The sequence below is a fragment of the Chiloscyllium plagiosum genome, chromosome 3 (genome assembly GCF_004010195.1).
Source record: "Chiloscyllium plagiosum isolate BGI_BamShark_2017 chromosome 3, ASM401019v2, whole genome shotgun sequence".
Lineage (NCBI taxonomy): Eukaryota > Metazoa > Chordata > Chondrichthyes > Orectolobiformes > Hemiscylliidae > Chiloscyllium > Chiloscyllium plagiosum.
In genome coordinates this window covers 2,863,298-2,881,692 of record NC_057712.1, presented here as the reverse complement: position 1 = coordinate 2,881,692, position 18,395 = coordinate 2,863,298, and the positions used below count along the sequence as shown (strand labels likewise).

Sequence of the window (18,395 nt, the reverse complement as noted above, 5' to 3'; positions counted from 1 at the left end):
ACAGTAGGAGCTTCTTTAAATATACAAACTGAAGAAAGAGGCTAAAGTGAACATGGGATCCATCGAGAATTATACTTGGGAAACTAAAATAATAGGCAACCAAGAAAGAGGAGCTGAATAAATGCTTTGTTCAGTCTTCACAATAGAAAACAACAATATTTTAAAAACACTAAATAATCAAAGAGCAAAAAATGGGGTCAGAAATTAATTCAAGTAATACCGTAACAGAAAAAATGTCGAGAGAAACTAATGGGGCTAAAGGCCAACATGTTCCCTGGATCTAATGGGCTGCATCCGTAGAGGAAATACTAACAAAAATAATGGATATACTGATAATCATCTTACAGGAATCCTTTGATTCTGGAAATGTCCCAAAGGACTGGAAAGCTGCCAATGTAACACTTTCACTTAAAAAGGAAACAAAAACAGACAACTATAGGCCAGTTAGCTTAATGTCTGTAATTGGGAAAATATTAGACTATTTTAAAGGATGTAACAGCAGGGCATTTGGCAATATTTTAATTGATAATCATGCAGAGTCATCATGGCATCATATCTAACAAATTTATTAGAAATATTTGAGGAAGTAATAAGCAAGCTGGATAAAGAGGAACTAATAGATATAAAATATTTAATTTCCAAAAGTCATTCGATCAGGTACTGCACATAAGGCTACTTAATAAAAGTCCACCTTGGGGTAATGTATTAGCATGGATAGATTGGGTAACTAATAAAATACAAAGAGATGAGAAGATGGCATTTTCAGAATAGGAAGCTGTAACTAGTGAAGTGCCAGAAGGATATGCGTTGGGGCCACAATTATTTGGTGAGGGTAGTGAATGTATTATGATTAGGTTTGTGGATGACACAGGATAGTTGGGAAGCTAAGTGGTGACGATGACCAAGTCTACAGATGGTGATCGCTTAGGTAAAAGTTTGGAATACAATATCCATAGAGCAAGGGACTGTAGTGACTCAGTACTGGTCGTAATTAGGCTGGTGGTTCAGAGGGATACAGATAACAGATAGGAAGAAACATTTCCCCTTGGTGGATGGATCAGTGACCGAGAGCATAGATTTAAGGTAAGAGTCAGGAGGTTCAGAGGGGATGTGAAGAAAGATTTATTCACACGGAGGGTGATATAAATCAGGAACTCACTACTTATAACAGTGTAGAGGCACAAACCCTCATGTGCACTTGCAATGCCAAAGCTGTGCACCAAGTGGAAAATGGGATTAGAATAGTTAGGTCCTTATTTTTGACCAGTGCAGACTCAATGGGGTGAAAGGCCTGTTTCTGTTCTGTAGACCACTGATTCTATAACGTTGGAAAAGTGAGATAATGCATTTTGGCAAAAAGAACAGTGGAGCTGAATATTACTTTGATGAAGAGACTGCAGAAAGCTGCAGAACAAGTTTTTTTTTTACATTAACCGCTTGTGGACATTGTTGGCCAGGACAGCATTTATTGCCCATTCCTAATTGCCTGAAGAGTCAACCACATTACTGTGGGTCTGGAATTACACATAGGCCAGAGGAGGGAAGGATGGCTGTTTCCTTCCCGAAAGGAGATTGGTGATCCAGTTGGGTTTTTCCTGACAATCAACAATGATTTCATAGTCATCATTAGATGCTTAATTCTAGATACTTATTGAATTAAAATGCAGTTATCTGCCATGGTGGGATTCAAATCCGGGTCCCCAGAACATTGGCTGCATCTCTAGATTCATAGTTTAGTGATAACTGCAAGGTTTTGAGGGGTCCTAATGCATGATACAAAAAAAGCTAGCATATAAATTCAGCTAATAATAGAAAAGCAAATGAAATGTTGGCCTTTGTTTCTAAGCAAATGGAATGTCGGCACAGATCAGACACACCTATAATACTGTGAACAGGTTTAGTCCTTCTTTACAGAAGCAAAGCTTTACCGGCATTGGAGGCAGTCTAAAGGAAGTCCAGTAAGATAATCTAGGTGTATGTGGATTTTCTTATGAGGAGAGGCTGAGTGGGTTTGGTCTGTTCTCATTGGAGTTGGGTCAGCATTTGGGATGCTGGAGGATAGGGTGAATTGGAGTTGCCAGTGAGTGAACTAAGTTGTAGGTCAGTTTCATAGTTACTCAGGAGTTAGGTTGTTTTTAATAGTGTAATGCTCCCTGAGTAACTATTTACTTAACTTCAGACACCCTACAAATTCTCCAATTTAAATAGATATTTTCAGAGGGTTCTATATGTAGGGGAATTGCATTGCAGACTCTTCAATTTCCTGGGCAATTCCTTCATGGAATCCTTCTACTCTCAACCAATCTGGAAAGCAATTATCTGGCCACCGGAAAATTTGGGCTTATATGTAGCAGATTTCATCGAGCTCTTCTCAACAGAGAGAATATTATTTACCACTGGAAAGTGGGCAGTCCATTACAGCAAAATAAATGTTTCATCAACAGTGTTTTGCAGTTGAAGAATTGTTAGACTCACCACACTGCACTGTTCACTTTCATTCTGATTGAAATAGAATGCAAGCAATGGAACAAATACTTGAAATTTTGGACAAACTACACTTCAAAATAATGTAATTCCCTCCAGTTCCATTGAAACAAACCCCCAAAGATTTTCATATTTTCTGCAGCTGCTTTATCTCTTTTTAATGCCTTGCTGTAATAAATCCAAGACATCTACTCAGACACTGAATAGCTTGAACACTTCCTGAAGTCTGCTAATGCAACATCATAGATGCGGGAAAATTCATTACATATTTATCATCACTGGTATGCAACATAATTCAGATTTAGTTGCAGATAAAAATGAAAGGTACAAAGTATAAATATAACAAATTGGCTTCTGCACAGAAATTCTGATTTCATGATTTACAGGTCTTTTTCAGGACTTTGTGGATAGTGTTTAAGAAATTATCTATTTAAAATTATTTGAAGAAACTCACCTCGAGAAAGCGGGAGATATCCCTCTTGTCACTAACTCCCATTGCCACCACATTTTCAAACAGCCAGAAGAATGGTCTGTTGTCCCCTTCTTTAGGCCTTGTTTCATGGAGAAGTCGGTAGAACTCAAAAAACAGGCGGCCTGTGCCCTCTGTAAAGTAAACAAGGTTTAACACAGTGAAAAATGTCCTTTTGGACACCTGGGCTGTAAAACATGTTAAGGCCTGAAAAACCAATATGGTGGCAGCTGAGCTTGCTGCATGATTAACCCTTCCTGATGAAGGGCTCTTCCCTGAAACATCAATTTGCCTGCTCCTCGGATGCTGCCTGACCTGCTGCGCTTTTCCAGCACCACTCTTGACTCTGATCTCCAGCATCTGCAGTCCTCACTGTCTCCTGCATGATTAACCCATGTCCATTGTCCCAATGTTGGCAGCCACAAACATTGTGCTGCGTTTTTATTTCTTTGATTTGTTTGCTTGGGGGCAGCACTAATGAAGCTACTGAATGTTTACATAGAGGGTGCAAAATCAAGAGGCATCAGGGTATTTAAAGCTGTCTGTCCGACACTACTTAAAGGGGATTTGCATAGTGGCTGCAGCAGGTACTGGAATAGGTTGCAGATGGGAGTTGAGAGCTAGAACACTGAATGACAGCACAAAAGGACAGTGAGAAGACCCAAGACAGCAGGTGCTAATTGTCAGAGGCCCTAAACCTAAACCCTGTATGAGCTTAAAACAGTGAAGGAGACAGTGGTCACCAACACTGGAGCAGGAATGAGTTCTTTCCTCTCCTTCCCTTCACAACTACTGTATGCTTCTGACTCCTTTGAGTTACCCAAGAACTGCGACCTCCTCAGGAGCTGGTGGAACAGAGAGATGGGAGTCAAGGGGAGACACTGAGGAAGAAAAAACAACCTACTGAGACTCACAGCCATCAGTTCTGATACTGACACAGCATCTACTTCATACAATAACTGAAAGGTGGGATAAACACATGAAGAGATATTGAGCAAGTCAGACCTGCAGCCATAGCAGCAGACGAGAGTGACACAGGTGCCATGTTGCTGGTGGATAAGTTTTTACTTGTGTTCTGCTGCCCACTATGGAGCATGGAAGAATCAACTCCAATTTAGCACAGGGCTGTACGCTGAACAAATCCATAACATCTAAACATGTAATGTCTGATGGCCAATATCTCAGCTTCCATTTCAGTGCAAACAGAGGTTATCCTATACCTGGTCAGTACAGTGGATGTTCAGACTGAAATCAGGCAAGTTAAGACTGCTGTTATCACAGTTACAGAGACCAGTGTGCATAGAGAGTTGCAGGGAGTGTGTCACCGCAGTCCAGTAACGATCTTACAGTTTAAGCAGGTTAATCTGTTTTACAACACAAGTTGATTTTTGAGGTACTGTGTTGGCAGAGTGACAGTGAGACTGTGCAGCACAGTTCTCTCTAAGAGGCCTTTCATCCCTGCTATTCTGCTGTTTGATGGTCATTAATAAGTGAAATCTGCAGCTAATGGTGTAGCAGTACGTAGGTCTGGCACAGGTCAGGCAAAGACACACTGAAAATAGCAACTAAGTGAGTGTACAAGGGTGACTTGTTGAACATTGAAGAGTTTGTTTGTTAGAGTTGGTTTGGAATATTTGTTTTATATTGACTTTTACTTCAGTATTGTGACCAAGAGAGTACTGTGATGGTCAACAACAGAGGGAAGGCAAAGTATGAGAGAGAATTGGGATTTGCATTCACTGGTACCATAGTTAGATGAGCTGATTTTAGGGAAAGGGCTAGACAGGGAGGGTACTGGTGGTCTCCTCCACTCTTGGTTTTGCAGTAATGCAGGAAACACATACTGGTGAGGCTGTGCAGGATGTAGCAGCACAGAACAAATTGCAACACGCAACAGATGACCCATGCAACAGAACATCCAAGTCCAGGGAGCAGAAATGTTGTTCAAGCACTCCAGTCATCTGTTCGAAGGCTGTGTGGCTGTATGACTTGTTATTAGCATGCTGCACATGTAACTGGGTTGCACACCACAATCATGAGCCATGTGCTTAGTACTGGAGAGGCTTGTTGCCCCGTAGCAACCCTCTGGCTTATGATGGCACAATGGACTGCTACAGAACAAAGGCATTATTTACAGCAACTGGGCTACTGGGCACTGACCTGCTCTATTTGCTGAGGATAATCGCATATCAGCTGGACATCGAGAAATTGGGATCCCTTTCCATTGTTGTATATCTGAGTTAACTACTCTACTCACAAAGTAATGTGTGCCAGCGAGTGGCACCCGGCACCATGGGGAATCCCGTAATCTCCAAAAAGCAACATCCTCTATCTGCCTTTTTACTAGCAAGAGAAAATTAAATGTAAGCAGCACGCTTTGAATAGAGAGCTGCGGAGATCTTGCTTACTGCAACAATGAGCGCCAAACTGTAAGATGCTGTAAATATCTCCTGCTTCAACCTGGAGGGAGCCAGGTGCGTAAATGTTCAGGGCCACAGTCTCCTTCATTGCCATTGACAATGAGGTCCTCACCTTTCTTGACCTCTGCCATAATACTGTCAATGGCAATTCTACCCTGCTCCTGAACATAGGCTCAGCTGTCTGAGAACATCAGTTGGAGTCTTCAGATAAAAATGGGCTCACTCAAATCAAATCAGTGCTACATACTGAGTTTAGTGCTTCTAGTGCATGCTCCATGTGTGCTAACACCATCTTCACCTAAAGCATGTGAAGATACTATTTTGGACTCAAAATGGCACCTGAACATTGATTTACAGATGCAGCACTGTCAAATTCTGCAGCCCTTAAGTAGCTGTTAAATTATTTCAATTAGTCACAATTTCTCAGTAGAATTACATTGACCACAGACAGCACTATAAGTAACAAGGTAATCTGTTTCAGTGAAGGATGACCAGGACAGGATTGGATTTAGGTGGGTGTTGGGAGCTTGATCAGTTGCAAATGCACCCGTATCTATTGTAACAGTGGGTGGATCTCGAGGTAAGCAATCTACTCTAGAGATGTGGTTCTATGATTATAATACGTAAAAAAGACTGTTCCTCACACTTTTGCAGCGACTCAATGTGAGAGAGCACTGAGTATTTGGATAGAAATGGTGCACAGGAATATAGGAAAAGGCAGGAGACTGGCACTAGGTAAGAGCGTACAGTGGACATTGCTGGATTTGTTTGCTTGAGGTCACCTGCCTGGGGTTTCTGACTACTACGGAGCTAGTTTTCTGTTTGAATAGAGCTTTGCATGCAAGAGATTGTCTGGTTTTCAGTTGAGGAACAGACTGCTGAAGTCATCTATTTTGTCTTTCTGAAATACCTTTTATTGAGAATTCAGTGTGAAACCCAATTATCCTAATGAAGTGCATTTGGAAGACGGCGCGATACTGGGCTTCCTGAACAAGCTGCACCTGCCAAAATATGAAAGATGACTGCACCTGTCTAGTGGCCTATATGTGCCAGAATGTCAGCAATTTGAATAGTTCATATATTAGTTTTCATTCCCTCAAGAACTAACTGTTATTTCCCAAAAATTTCTTTTGGCCAAAATGAATCTCTGCAGACAATTAAAAAAAAATTTACTTGATGTGTGTGTGCACACTTTGGATGAGTATACAGGGGTAAACATTTATACTTTCATTTTAAAATTGTGTTTTAAGCCTTGCATCTTCATTAAAAAAGTTTTGTTCTATCGTAAATCAATAGTTTTGTGTTATTAAAGAAAGCTGGTTGTTGGATCTTTTTTATTGTAAATCTAATACCGTGGAAGCATACAATTGGCCATATCAGGAACTGGGTTAAACAATTACATTGATGTGAGCTGTGGGATAGTAGCATTGGAAATACAGAGCACTCCTCTCACCTTGGTCATAACCTTTTACATATCAGGTTCTTTGAGGCTTGAGCTGAAGGTATTTGCAACATCTCACTGTTTACTATCTATTACTTCACTGACACCACTCAGAAACAGCAGGAGAGCAGGACATTGGTTAGGCCCTTGTTGGAACATTGCGTGCAATTCTGGTCTCCTTCCTACCGGAAAGATGTTGCGAAACTTAAAAGGGTTCAGAAAAGATTAACAAGGATGTTGCCAGGTTTGGAGGATTTGAGCTACAGGGAGGGAGATGCTGAACAGGCTGGGGCTGTTTTCCCTGGAGCGTTGGAGGCTGAGGGGGTGACCTTATAGAGGTTTACAAAATTATGAGGGGCTTGGATAGGGTAAATAGGCAAAGTCTTTTCCCTGGGGTTGGGGAGTCCAGAACTTAGAGGGCATAGGTTTAGGGTGAGAGGGGAAAGATATAAAAGAGACCTACGGGGCAACTCTTTCACACAGAGTGGTACGTGTATGGAATGAGCTGCCACAGGAAGTGGTGGAGGCTGGTACAATTGCAACATTTAAGACGCAGTTGGATGGGTATGTGAATAGGAAGGGTTTGGAAGGATATGGGCCAGGTGCTGGCAGATGGGACTAGATTGGGTTGGGATATCTGGTCGGCGTGGACAGGTTGGACTGAAGGGTCTAATTCCATGCTGTACATCTCTATGATTCCATGAGAGGCAATGAATAAGGGATATGAGCCGGGTGCTGGCAGATGGGACTAGATTGGGTTGGGATATCTGGTCGGCGTGGACAGGTTGGACTGAAGGGTCTAATTCCATGCTGTACATCTCTATGATTCCATGAGAGGCAATGAATATGGAATTTCGATGTGCAGGGTGACACTGAATGCAGACATCAAATGTAATCTCTCCAATGTACCAGAACTGAAATTATATCAATCCAGTTGGCGTGCATATTCCAATAAATCAAACAGTTCAATGCCATACAACCTGGCAGCAATAAAGATGTCTTCATTGAGGCACTGTACCAACTACAATAGCCCGCATGGAAATCCAGAAGGAAGCCCTGCATTGGGTAGCATACATACAATTAAAGTCATGGTGCTGGAGCATACCGCTGGCATATGGAACACTATGGGATATTCTGACTGAATTCTGACCACTGGCATATTCTAACTGGATTGTTTTACTGTGGCAGCATCTTGGCTGGGTATGGCCGCTGACCTTCAGGAGCAGAGACAGCAAATGGATGTGGAGGATGACCCTGAGCAGCAGTTGGGTATGGAAGGCCTGATTTCAGCCTGCACCATCTCAGGCTGGGTGGGCAGGCTGGCTGACAAGCAACCTTTAATTGGTAGGAGACATTGAGGACTGCAGATGTTGGAGATCAGAGTCGAGAGTGTGGTTCTGGAAAAGCACAGCAGGTCAGGCTGCAGGAGAATCAACGTTTCCTGATGAAGAGTTTATGCCTGAAACGTCAATTCTCCTGCTCCTCGGATGCTGTTTGACCTGCTGTGCTTTTGCAGCACGACACTCTCGAACCTTTAATTGGTGCCAGCCTCTCGATATTGTGCCCAGTGATGATACCAACAGCTAGTGGGTTTAACACTGGCTGCAAGCTGCAATCATGGTAAACAATAGGCAGCTTGCACTTGACAAATTGACTGCATTGAAAGCAAAGGGCATAACTGATTGCCCCATTGCAAGCTCTGTGCCGACCTTTGAGGGCTATTGAACTTATCTTCCAAGTAGTATACATCAGTAATTCTACGCGATTTACATAATCAGCAGATTATTCAAATTAAAACATCTGATTTACCATCGTGTTTACTGAAATGTTCATTAAATTCTTCTGGTTTTTTTTAGTTGAGATAACCAAGACACAAACACTACTCCAATGGATATCCTGGTCCACTCCTCCTCCATTCTAACACATCCCTCACAATCCCCTGCAATCGCAAAAGGTGTAACATCTGCCCATTTACTTCCTCCATCCTCACCAGCCAAAGCCCAAAATGCACCTTCCAGGTAAAGGAGCAATTTATCTGCAGTTCACTCAATCTAGTCTACTGCTGACAGTATGGTCTCCCTTACACTGGGGAGTCAAAACACAGACTGGGTAAGCAGTAAAAGTGACACTGAGCTTCTAGTTGCCTGCCCCACATCTGTCTCAGGCTTGCTGCAGTGCTCCAATGAAGGTCAGCGCAAGCTGGAAGAACAGCATCACATTTTCCACTTGGGGACACTGCAGCCTTCAGGATTCAATACTGAGTTTAATAATTATAGCCTGAACACTTTCATGTCCTCTATTGAGCCCCACATCCCAGGACCTGTCATGGCAAGAGCTGCTTTCAGCACAACCAACTCACTTTCACTCACTTACGGTTCCCATCATTCGCTTTTCTCCTTTTGCGGATTACTATCAACCATCACTTTATCTGCCTAAATCTTGTTCACTTTATCTCTGGGTTCCATCTCCACCTACACACTCATTCCTTTTAACCCCCAGCCCCTGTCTTCAGTATATATATACTACCTTCTCCTAGCTGCTATCAGTTCTGAAGAAGGGTCACTGGACTTAAAGCATTAGCTCTGTTTTCTCTCCACACTGCTGCCAGACCCGCTGAGTTTCTTCAGCAATAAAACAGCTGTCTCCCAACTGGAAATGGAACTGATGGCACATTTGCTTGAATCATTATTTGCTCACTTCTGGGACTGGATAAAAATTTTAATCAACTGACAGGGTGGAAGTCTCTTTTAGTAGGTTTAAGTGAAGAATTACTCTCATTATTCCATGGAAGTACAACTTAATCCAGAACTGTCTGGATCAAAAAGCTAACTATCATGCAAGCTGAACTCCTGGAGAGGAACTGGTACAATACCAATGTATTCAAACAGTTGGGGGAAGAATAAGTTCGACTAATAGTAACAATCATACAAGTTGCTCACCATAAAGTCCTTTCCTGGCAGGATTCACTATGGACAAATCATTGCAGGGACTTCCACCAATCACCAGGTCAAATGGTCCCCACTCCAGTAGCTGAAGGAAAAATATAATTTTAGCACAACTTCAAGACACAGTTACTGAGCTGTCATTTAAATACCATAGCTAAGTTTAATTCATACTGACAGGTGTTGTACTACAAGTCATTTTCTGGTCTCTGATGTTTGCAAGGATGTCTCAGACTAAGTTCTTGTCTCAGTTCTTTGCTTTCAAACAAAAACTATGGCTCATGTGACGTGATAGCACAGCAGGCTGTGGATTTGTTAGCACCCTTTTTTGGCTCCATGAGCGCCCTTAGAATTTATGAATGGAGTTCACTGTGGTGTATATATGATTGTGGTATGACACACTGATGCATGAGTTAATGCACACACAGTGACTGTACTGCTGAAAGTACATGGAGTTTGCACATTGTGAGATTAATAAGCAGGCAACATCGATCTAAAACAAGTATTCCACTTCAGTTAAAGGCTAACACCATAGATCAGTTGGAGGCATCACATACTAACTCTGCCCCAAACCAGAAGCAAACAGAAATCCCCTCTCTCATCATCCAATTGTTGTGTGACTGTACTGACCACAATTATGATGTCATCTCCAATCTGCAATTGATCCAACATGGCAAACCGAAAGGTGCCGACTGATGGACAAAATGTTGTCCATTGATGACGACTCTGGCGAGTAAATGTAAATTTACCCAGCATATGCACAATCCAGTCACATGGCCACACGTAGTATGACAGAGAAAACCAGCGAATCTCTAAACCAACAGCTCCCCTTCCCTGCACTGCTCTGGACACGCTCTACACCTGACAAGCTTTGCTATCATCTGCTGCTTGATACTGTGACAATACTATGGCTTTAAGAGGTCTACTTTTTTATGGAGAGAGCTTGAGACAGAGGTACTGAGCAGTCTGTTCAAAGCCAATCAAGTAAATAGCTTGTGAGGCCTTGTGTTTAATTTAAAAGTTGGAACAATAGAAGCAGCCTGTATGGGTGGGGTCAAGCTCCCACAGTACCAGAACTTTCGTTTTTGCTTTCTGCAGTTGCTGCAGTCTTGAAGCTGTATGTGGAAGCTCTTTCTCCTCTCTGTTACAGCTAACAGCTGGAGTTCTCTTCCTGCTGCTAGAATTGCATGTGAGACAATCTATTTTACTGAATTTGCCTTTGCCAAAGGTATGCTTAAGAGTTATTATTAGAACAGTTATTATTTTAAGCATTTCAATAAAGTTACAGTTAAGCCAATTTTTAAAAATATTTTGTTTGTATTTTAAGTATAATGTATGAAAAAAGTGTGTTTGCCTCCAACCGGATAGTTTAACCAATTAAATTACATCTGGAACACAATGCCTGGCACTTGCCTTTTAAAATAAGAAAAAGTAAGTGTCTAGACCATTTCCTTCATATGTTTTGAGAGGGGTTTTGTACAACCTCATCACCATGAAGAGACAATCTTTGCCAACAACCACTTAGTGAGCAGTACAGCCTGAGGAGGAAGATGAAGGAAAGAGACAATCCAGAGAGTTCCTTTTTGCCTGGGCTGTCCTTAAAGAGCCTGCCCAAATTCAAAACAGCTAACTGCAATCCCAATTCCCCATTTGCTAAGAATTCCACACCATACCCATCCTTCTCTATTACTGACCATCATAGCATCTGCTTAGCAACATGCTAAAAACAAAAACCAACACAAAATACATATTCCAAATTTACAAAGCAAAATGTGACAAACTGCAACTCATCAGCGTTGTGCATTCCCAAGTGCCTGACCTTCCAAGTTCCCTTACCTGTGTTATTATTTCTACATAGCGATACTTCACTGATTGCTGTCTGTCTGCTGGAAGGCTGATGATTTTTAATGCAGATGGTCATTGAAGAAATCGATCTCACACAGCTTCAGGCCATGAAAACCCTACTATGGCCTGCAACATATTGGTTCGGATGGCGACTATTCGGCTGGCTGACTGACAAGCAATACCCATCATGATAGCAACAAGCTGTGTTTATATGCCTTTAGCCTGAGCTTTCAGTATAGTACTCAGCTGTTAATGACTACTGCTTCTGCTGTAATGGAAACTGTGACATTTTCCAGCAGATGTTGCACCACTTCGATCCATAAGTGTGAGACCAGGGATGGTCAAAACCTGCATACTGAAAAAGACACACTCTAAGATCTCTGTGCCAAACCAGTACTGGACTCTTCCTATTTCCTTGATATTTTCAGCAAGCTATGTGGTCTTTTTCCTGATGTATCAATTATTTTGTCATCCATCGATGTTCTTCTCCAGGCTGTCTGAAGCTGCTCATGTGAGTCCTCTCAACAATACATGCAACTGCATCACCTGTTGAGCAGAAACCCACAATATCCTTACACACTGCTCTGGCTGCAGGACACAGGCACCTGATGAGTTACCATATACAGACCTATCTTAAAGCTGTCCTGCAAGATGCAGTGTCAGACGGTACCTGGAAGTTTGAAATTAAGTGACAACTCTATGTCTTCATCAATCCCTTGCTGGTGTTTGGTGACTGCCTGGTTAGGATACATCTCTTGCAAATCAGAAAGGAAAAATGCATAAGGATAGGAAAACAGCGGAGAACATGGGAAAGTAAGCAATATACATACAGTTAAAATCTGAAGAGGCTGTGGGATAAGAAGGAAGTGGGATTGGAGATGGTGGATTAGGTGTGAGGCTGTCTACATCTTCTAGCACTTAAGACCTGCTTCTGGCCAAGACCTCAGGAATTGCTGTTACAATAATGACCAACAGGGGTTAGGACATACAGATCCACTTGTTGCCCTCCACTGTGCCCTACCAAGTCTGCCAGAGAGGAAAGTGTGCTACTGAATAAGGATGCAACCTGATGTTGACATCACAGTTGAATAGTTTACAACTTATGAAATATAGTATGAGGTTGCAGCACTGAACGGTGAAGCAAACTATACAAACTATAGATAGGTATGCATTCTTATGACAGTGTGTTGGCAGCTTAGTATTGGAGCTATGCTGATTTGACTAATGTCTGAGATCAGTTATACAGTTAGTAATATATAAGATGAAAATACATTCTCTGACGATCACTTGTGTGAGGTCCTCAAAAGTCTTGTATCCAGTTCCTCGGGGTTTGATGCCTGCCAATAACTATCCTGGCTATTGGATCCCACTACTGGTGCATTTCAGCTGCCTCCTCTCCTGTGGATAAAAGGAATGTCGCTTTTCACCCCAACCACCAATGCAATATCTCAAAATTTTGGAGATTGCTCCTTCTTTCATTCACAGGTCAGATCTCTAAGCACCTGCTCCAACCACAACACAGATCCCCTTATTTAAAAAAAAAGATGCAAGTTAGCTTTAGATGCAAGTCCCTTATGATATTGGCACTGGCTACTGCACCAAAAGAAAACACTGATAGTGCTGGTGGGAACAGCGATCATCAAATAGGCAGGTACATAGAAATGCAGGTATTTCCACTGCCATTATTTAGCACGAGTTAAATGCATATCATGATCTCCAACTCTAATCTCTTGGGCTACCGATGTCACCCATGGATTGCCTTGGAATAATTGGACAAGGTTTCAGAGCTAAGATTCACCAGATTCTCCAAACTTGAGCACTTCCATTGGTATTTTGGAGCAGAAAGGGAACTTTGGTAGAAGGAACTCACAGCAGCAGATTAAGAGTGATTTGGGATTGCTTCTTCTTTATTGCAAATAATGCAACGTGCAATTTTAGGTGGCATTTGGAAGGAAAAACATAAAATCTAAAAAGCAGATTGAAAAAGAATTTTATGATTTACAAATTTATGAATGAAATTTGGCTGTAAATCTATGTGCCACTGCACTATACCACGACAAGTATGCAAGTCTTCAAATATAAAACACTGCTCAGCTGCATTGGATTTCTAAAATTGTGACAGAATTGTGTTTTTATCTTCAGTATTTATTCCTGATACGAACTCTATTTCCCTATCAGAAAAACAATACAAGTTTAGACTGATGTCAATCTCTGGGCTAAATGTGTGTAAATATTTATTTGGATTGACTGAACTGTACTGAAATCCCTTCAGCTGCCACTGGTGGAGGAGCAGAATTACCAGGGACTATTTCAATTCACTTTTTTTTAAACAATTACACTCTAAAATTCAGGAAGACATTTAGATTCTGTATTTGACAACTGTAAACAAAGAATTTGCCTCATTGTTGTTTTGTTTCCTTCACTGACTTATGATGTTAAAAGTTCTTTCATCTCTCAAAGGGTTGTGAATCTGTAGAATTCAATACTCAAGCGTGTGGTGGATGAAATGGAGACTGACTAATTTTCAGGAGGACAGAGAGATGTTTAATTATTAATAGGCTAAAGGAATATGGAGAGTGGGCAGCAAAGTGGAGTTGAGGCTGAGATGAGATCAGCCACTATAATGTGGAGCAGGCTGGAGGAACTGATTTGCCTACTCTAGCTCCCAGTTCTAATGTTCTTATAGCACCCCTTTCCTTTAAATCAATCATCAGCCCTTCCTCAAAACACCAATTTATCTTGACCCCATTGGCTAAATTTCCTTTTCTTTCCAAATATTGCATGAATACATTAACACCTCCCAAACTGGTGCCCATTTTGCTTGGACTCCACGTTTAAGTTCTCCAAGTACATTTATACCTTTTCATATAAAATATTACTTTGACAAAGGGAAGCTATCACTGTTTATCCTTCATACCAGGCTTGTACCCTTTAACACAGCTTACCACATCACCTTGTTCCAATGACTCTGCATTGTTATCTAGCAGGTAGGACAACAATTGTTTGGTTCCATTATCATCTAACTAATCATAGATAGGAGTATTACCAGTAATGAAAGCAGCTGAAGGTATTGTAGTCCTCTGCCTCACAGTGTACAAAGTGGATAGCACATTTAGGGTGGTGGTAATATCAGTTTAAGGTGTGAAGGCACATTAGCAATGTGTAACTGTGAAGCAGTCCAAGAGATACAAGCAGGTAGTGCAGGAGTCCCCTGATACACTTTGGTCACTGGTGAAGGCAAACTCTCAGAGGTGCAGTCAGAGTCAAGTTGGTAGCTTAGCAGTAGGATGGGTCAAACAAACAGTGGTACGGGAAGCAACAGGTCTTTCTGTGGGTGTAAACGTAAATGGTGTTTCGCTTCACTGATATCAAAGTCTAGGATGTCACAGAATGGCTGCAGAGCATTCCTTTTGTGGAGGGTGAACAGCCAGAACTCATTATCAATGTTGAGAAAAATGAAATAGCTAAAAAGGGGGAATGAGGTCCTTAAATCAGATTTCAGGAAGATAGGAAGGAGATTATAAAGTAGGATTTCCAAAGTAACAACCTCAGGATTAATCCCAGTTTTAAATGCCAATGAGCAGAGAAACAGGAGAACGGAGTGATTGAACACATGGTTGGAAAACCCCAGTAGGAGGGAGGGTGTCAGAATTCTGGGGCAGATGGGACCTGTACCAGATGGATGTGGTGCATCTTGGCAGGATTGCGACTATCATCCTCGGAGGGAGGATTTAAATGAGATTGGCAAGGAGATCAGATGCAAGGGAAGCAAAACTAGTAAAAGGAAATAGAAGAGTAGCCAGTAAAAATAGAAGATCACTGAGAGATTGGCAAGCATCAAGTAGGATCAAAATGGAGAATAAAGATTAAAAAGATGAATTAAAGACACTCTACCGAATGCACATTGCATTTATATAAATGCAAATGATGATCTGAATGTACAAACTGAAATAAATGGAGATTATTTAGTTGCCTTTTCAGAACCTTGGGTACAGTATAGCCAAGATTAGGAACCAAGGAATGATTAAGAGTGGTAGGCAAAAAGAAAAAGGAGATGAGAAGGGGCTCCTCCCAAAGATCACATTAGTACATTAGTAAGAGAGGAACCTAGATTGATGGATTAAGATGTAGAATCATTTTGTGTGCAGCTGAGAAACAGTGAGATGAAGCAAACATTGGTGGCGTGATCTGTAGAACACCTATGTGTAATACTAATATTGGGCACTCCAAAATCAGGAAATTAGAGATACATGTAACACGGATAATACAATAAGGAGCAACTTCAATTTGCAAATAAAGTGCCCCGACCAAGTCAGCATTAATGCCATGGAGAATAAATGTGTATACAAATAGGTTTCTGAAGCTATATGTTGAGAAGCCAACTAAGGATCAGGCTATTTTGGATTTGGTTGTCTAGTGACAAAGGGCTAATTACCAATCTTGCTGTAAAAGAAACTTTGGGAAATAGTGACCATAATTTACAGAATTTTATATGAAGGTATGAATGTGACAGAGTTCATTCTGAAACTAGAATCTTAAATATGAATAAAGGAAACTATGAAAATATGAGGGCAAAATTGACTATGGTTGATTGGGGAAAATACACTAAAAGATTTAATGTTAGACAGGCAATGATTAACATTTGAAGTAGTACGATGTGGTCTACATCAGATGTACATTTTTCTAAGGTACAAAGGAAAAGATGAATCAAATAAGATTGACAAAAGGTAAAGCTTGTATGGAATTAAAGGAATAGACTTATAAGAATGGCAAAAATAATAATAAGCCTGAGAATGGGGAACAACTTATATGGGTGGCATGGTGGCTCAATGGTTAGCACTGCTGCCTCTCAGCGCCAGGGACGCGGGTTTGATTCCAGCCTTAGGTGACTGTGTGGAGTTTGCACATTCTCCCTTCTCCTCATGGGTTTCCTCCGGGTGCTCCGGTTTACTCCCACAATTCAAAGGTGTGCAAGGAAGGTGCATTGGCCATGCTAAATTGCCCATAGTGTTCAGGGATGTGTGGATTACGTACGTTTGTCAGGGGTATATGTAGAGCAATAGAGGAGGGGAATAGGTCTGGATGGGTTACTCTTTGGAGGGTCAGTGTGGACTGGTTGGGCCAAATGGCCTGTTTCCACGCTGTCGGGATTCTATACTAATTTAGGACATTGCAAAAGAAGACAAATGAATTGATAAGGCAAAAAGAATATGAATGCAAGTTGGAAAGGAGAATAAAGGAGGGCTCTGAAAACTTATATGCCAAAGGAATATGATTTAGAAAGGGTAAATGTGGGTAGGGACAGGAGAATTTGGAATTTTGGAATTCCACAGAAATGGAGAATAGAGAAATGGCAGAGTAAATAAAGTTGCTTTCCGTTTGTCTTCATGGAAGAAGATGTCTTCATAGAAAAGCTCAGAAAAACTTCTCGACTTGTTAAACTGGAGAGCTAAAAAATATTTGTGTTAGTAAAGTGGTACTAGCTAAAAGAAATAGCTAGATTGATGTTTGATAAACCTCTGTAAAAGCAAATATATTTCTCAACAGTTATCTGCATCAAATTTACTTCCATATTCTGATGCATGGAATCAATTTTAAAAGTATTCACGTACATGTTTTCGAGTAACATTTCGAACATCTCCCACATACATGATCTTCCCCTGGTGCCGGACCATACCCACTGTGATGGAATCATCACAGACCTCCGATGCAATGTAGCGTTCCACTTGAATCCCCAGATCCCTCAGCACGAGGAGTCCTGCAAACAGACAGATACAGTTGAACATTCAAAGAATAAGAATGGTCAGCCTGCCCATCTTTCACTGATAAATAATGCAAAAATAATGGAGAGTGACTAGCTAAATCCTTTTGGATTTTGTCAAAAATGGTTTTAGCTTAGTTATCATTTCAGTAGGACACAGCTAGAAAAGATGGCTCAACCTGCATTCCTCCTTTAAATAAAGGTTAAATTTACAAATATATTGTGATACATATTTTTAATCTTTGTGCAAAAGTCCAATTTTATTGTCTGTCAACAAACCTAAATTAATGCATAAACAACACTATTTATGGAGCTGCCCTAAGAAACCAAAATATTAGCAAAATTTCTATGTTCAGGGTTCAAACTTAAATATGTATGAAACATATGAATAAAGCACTTTATTATAACAGCACTTTATACTTGTGTTTTTTTTCTGTTGGATAGCTGCAACACTGCTTTTCAGTTACTGTTTAGAATTACTTTTCAGTTATTGTTCAGAACTGGTTCGTGGAGTCATTACCTAATATTGTGAACACAATAACTGAATGTTTCTAACTGAACATTCTTTATACTTAAATGAGGCAACTTTCACATTGTTTCATTACTTAGGATCCTAATCAAAAAGTATTAGAAATATTAAATGAAACAACAGCATTAATAGAATATATATTTGATATGTTTGGACACAATTTTCATAAGATTTGGAATGACAATTAATCAAAGCGACAGATAATTTGTTGAGCCATGGAAACAAAACCTACCTCTTTGAATAAACTTTTGCCTATCCCTCTTCTTTTTTATTGTGGACTAAGATTGTGAAATACCTTAAGTTTCTCAGTACTAAAGTTTGTAAATATCCAAACATTTATTCCTATGAATCTTCTTCAAAGTCTCTGAGCAATAACAACCTTCCTTAGGTTTGAAAATTAAACTGTATGTATAACTCCAAATGTGATCCCTCCAAATTCCTTTAAGGCTTTACCTTATACTCCAATTTTTTTATATGGAAGAACTGCATGCTATTTGCTCTCCC

At 40.7% G+C, this 18,395-nt stretch overlaps 1 protein-coding gene across 8 annotated transcripts in view; it reads right to left on the bottom strand.

Moving 5' to 3' along the window:
- Positions 1-18,395, bottom strand: part of dnmt3ab (DNA (cytosine-5-)-methyltransferase 3 alpha b) — a 571,533-nt gene that overhangs the window by 76,676 nt on the left and 476,462 nt on the right. For all 8 annotated transcript variants that reach the window (XM_043676070.1, XM_043676107.1, XM_043676111.1 and 5 more), the window contains 3 exons: positions 17,214-17,359; positions 9,754-9,844; positions 2,939-3,087 (listed from right to left, as the gene is read on the bottom strand). In XM_043676070.1, coding sequence (XP_043532005.1) covers positions 2,939-3,087; positions 9,754-9,844; positions 17,214-17,359 — 386 coding nt within the window. The remainder of the gene's footprint in view (positions 1-2,938; positions 3,088-9,753; positions 9,845-17,213; positions 17,360-18,395) is intronic.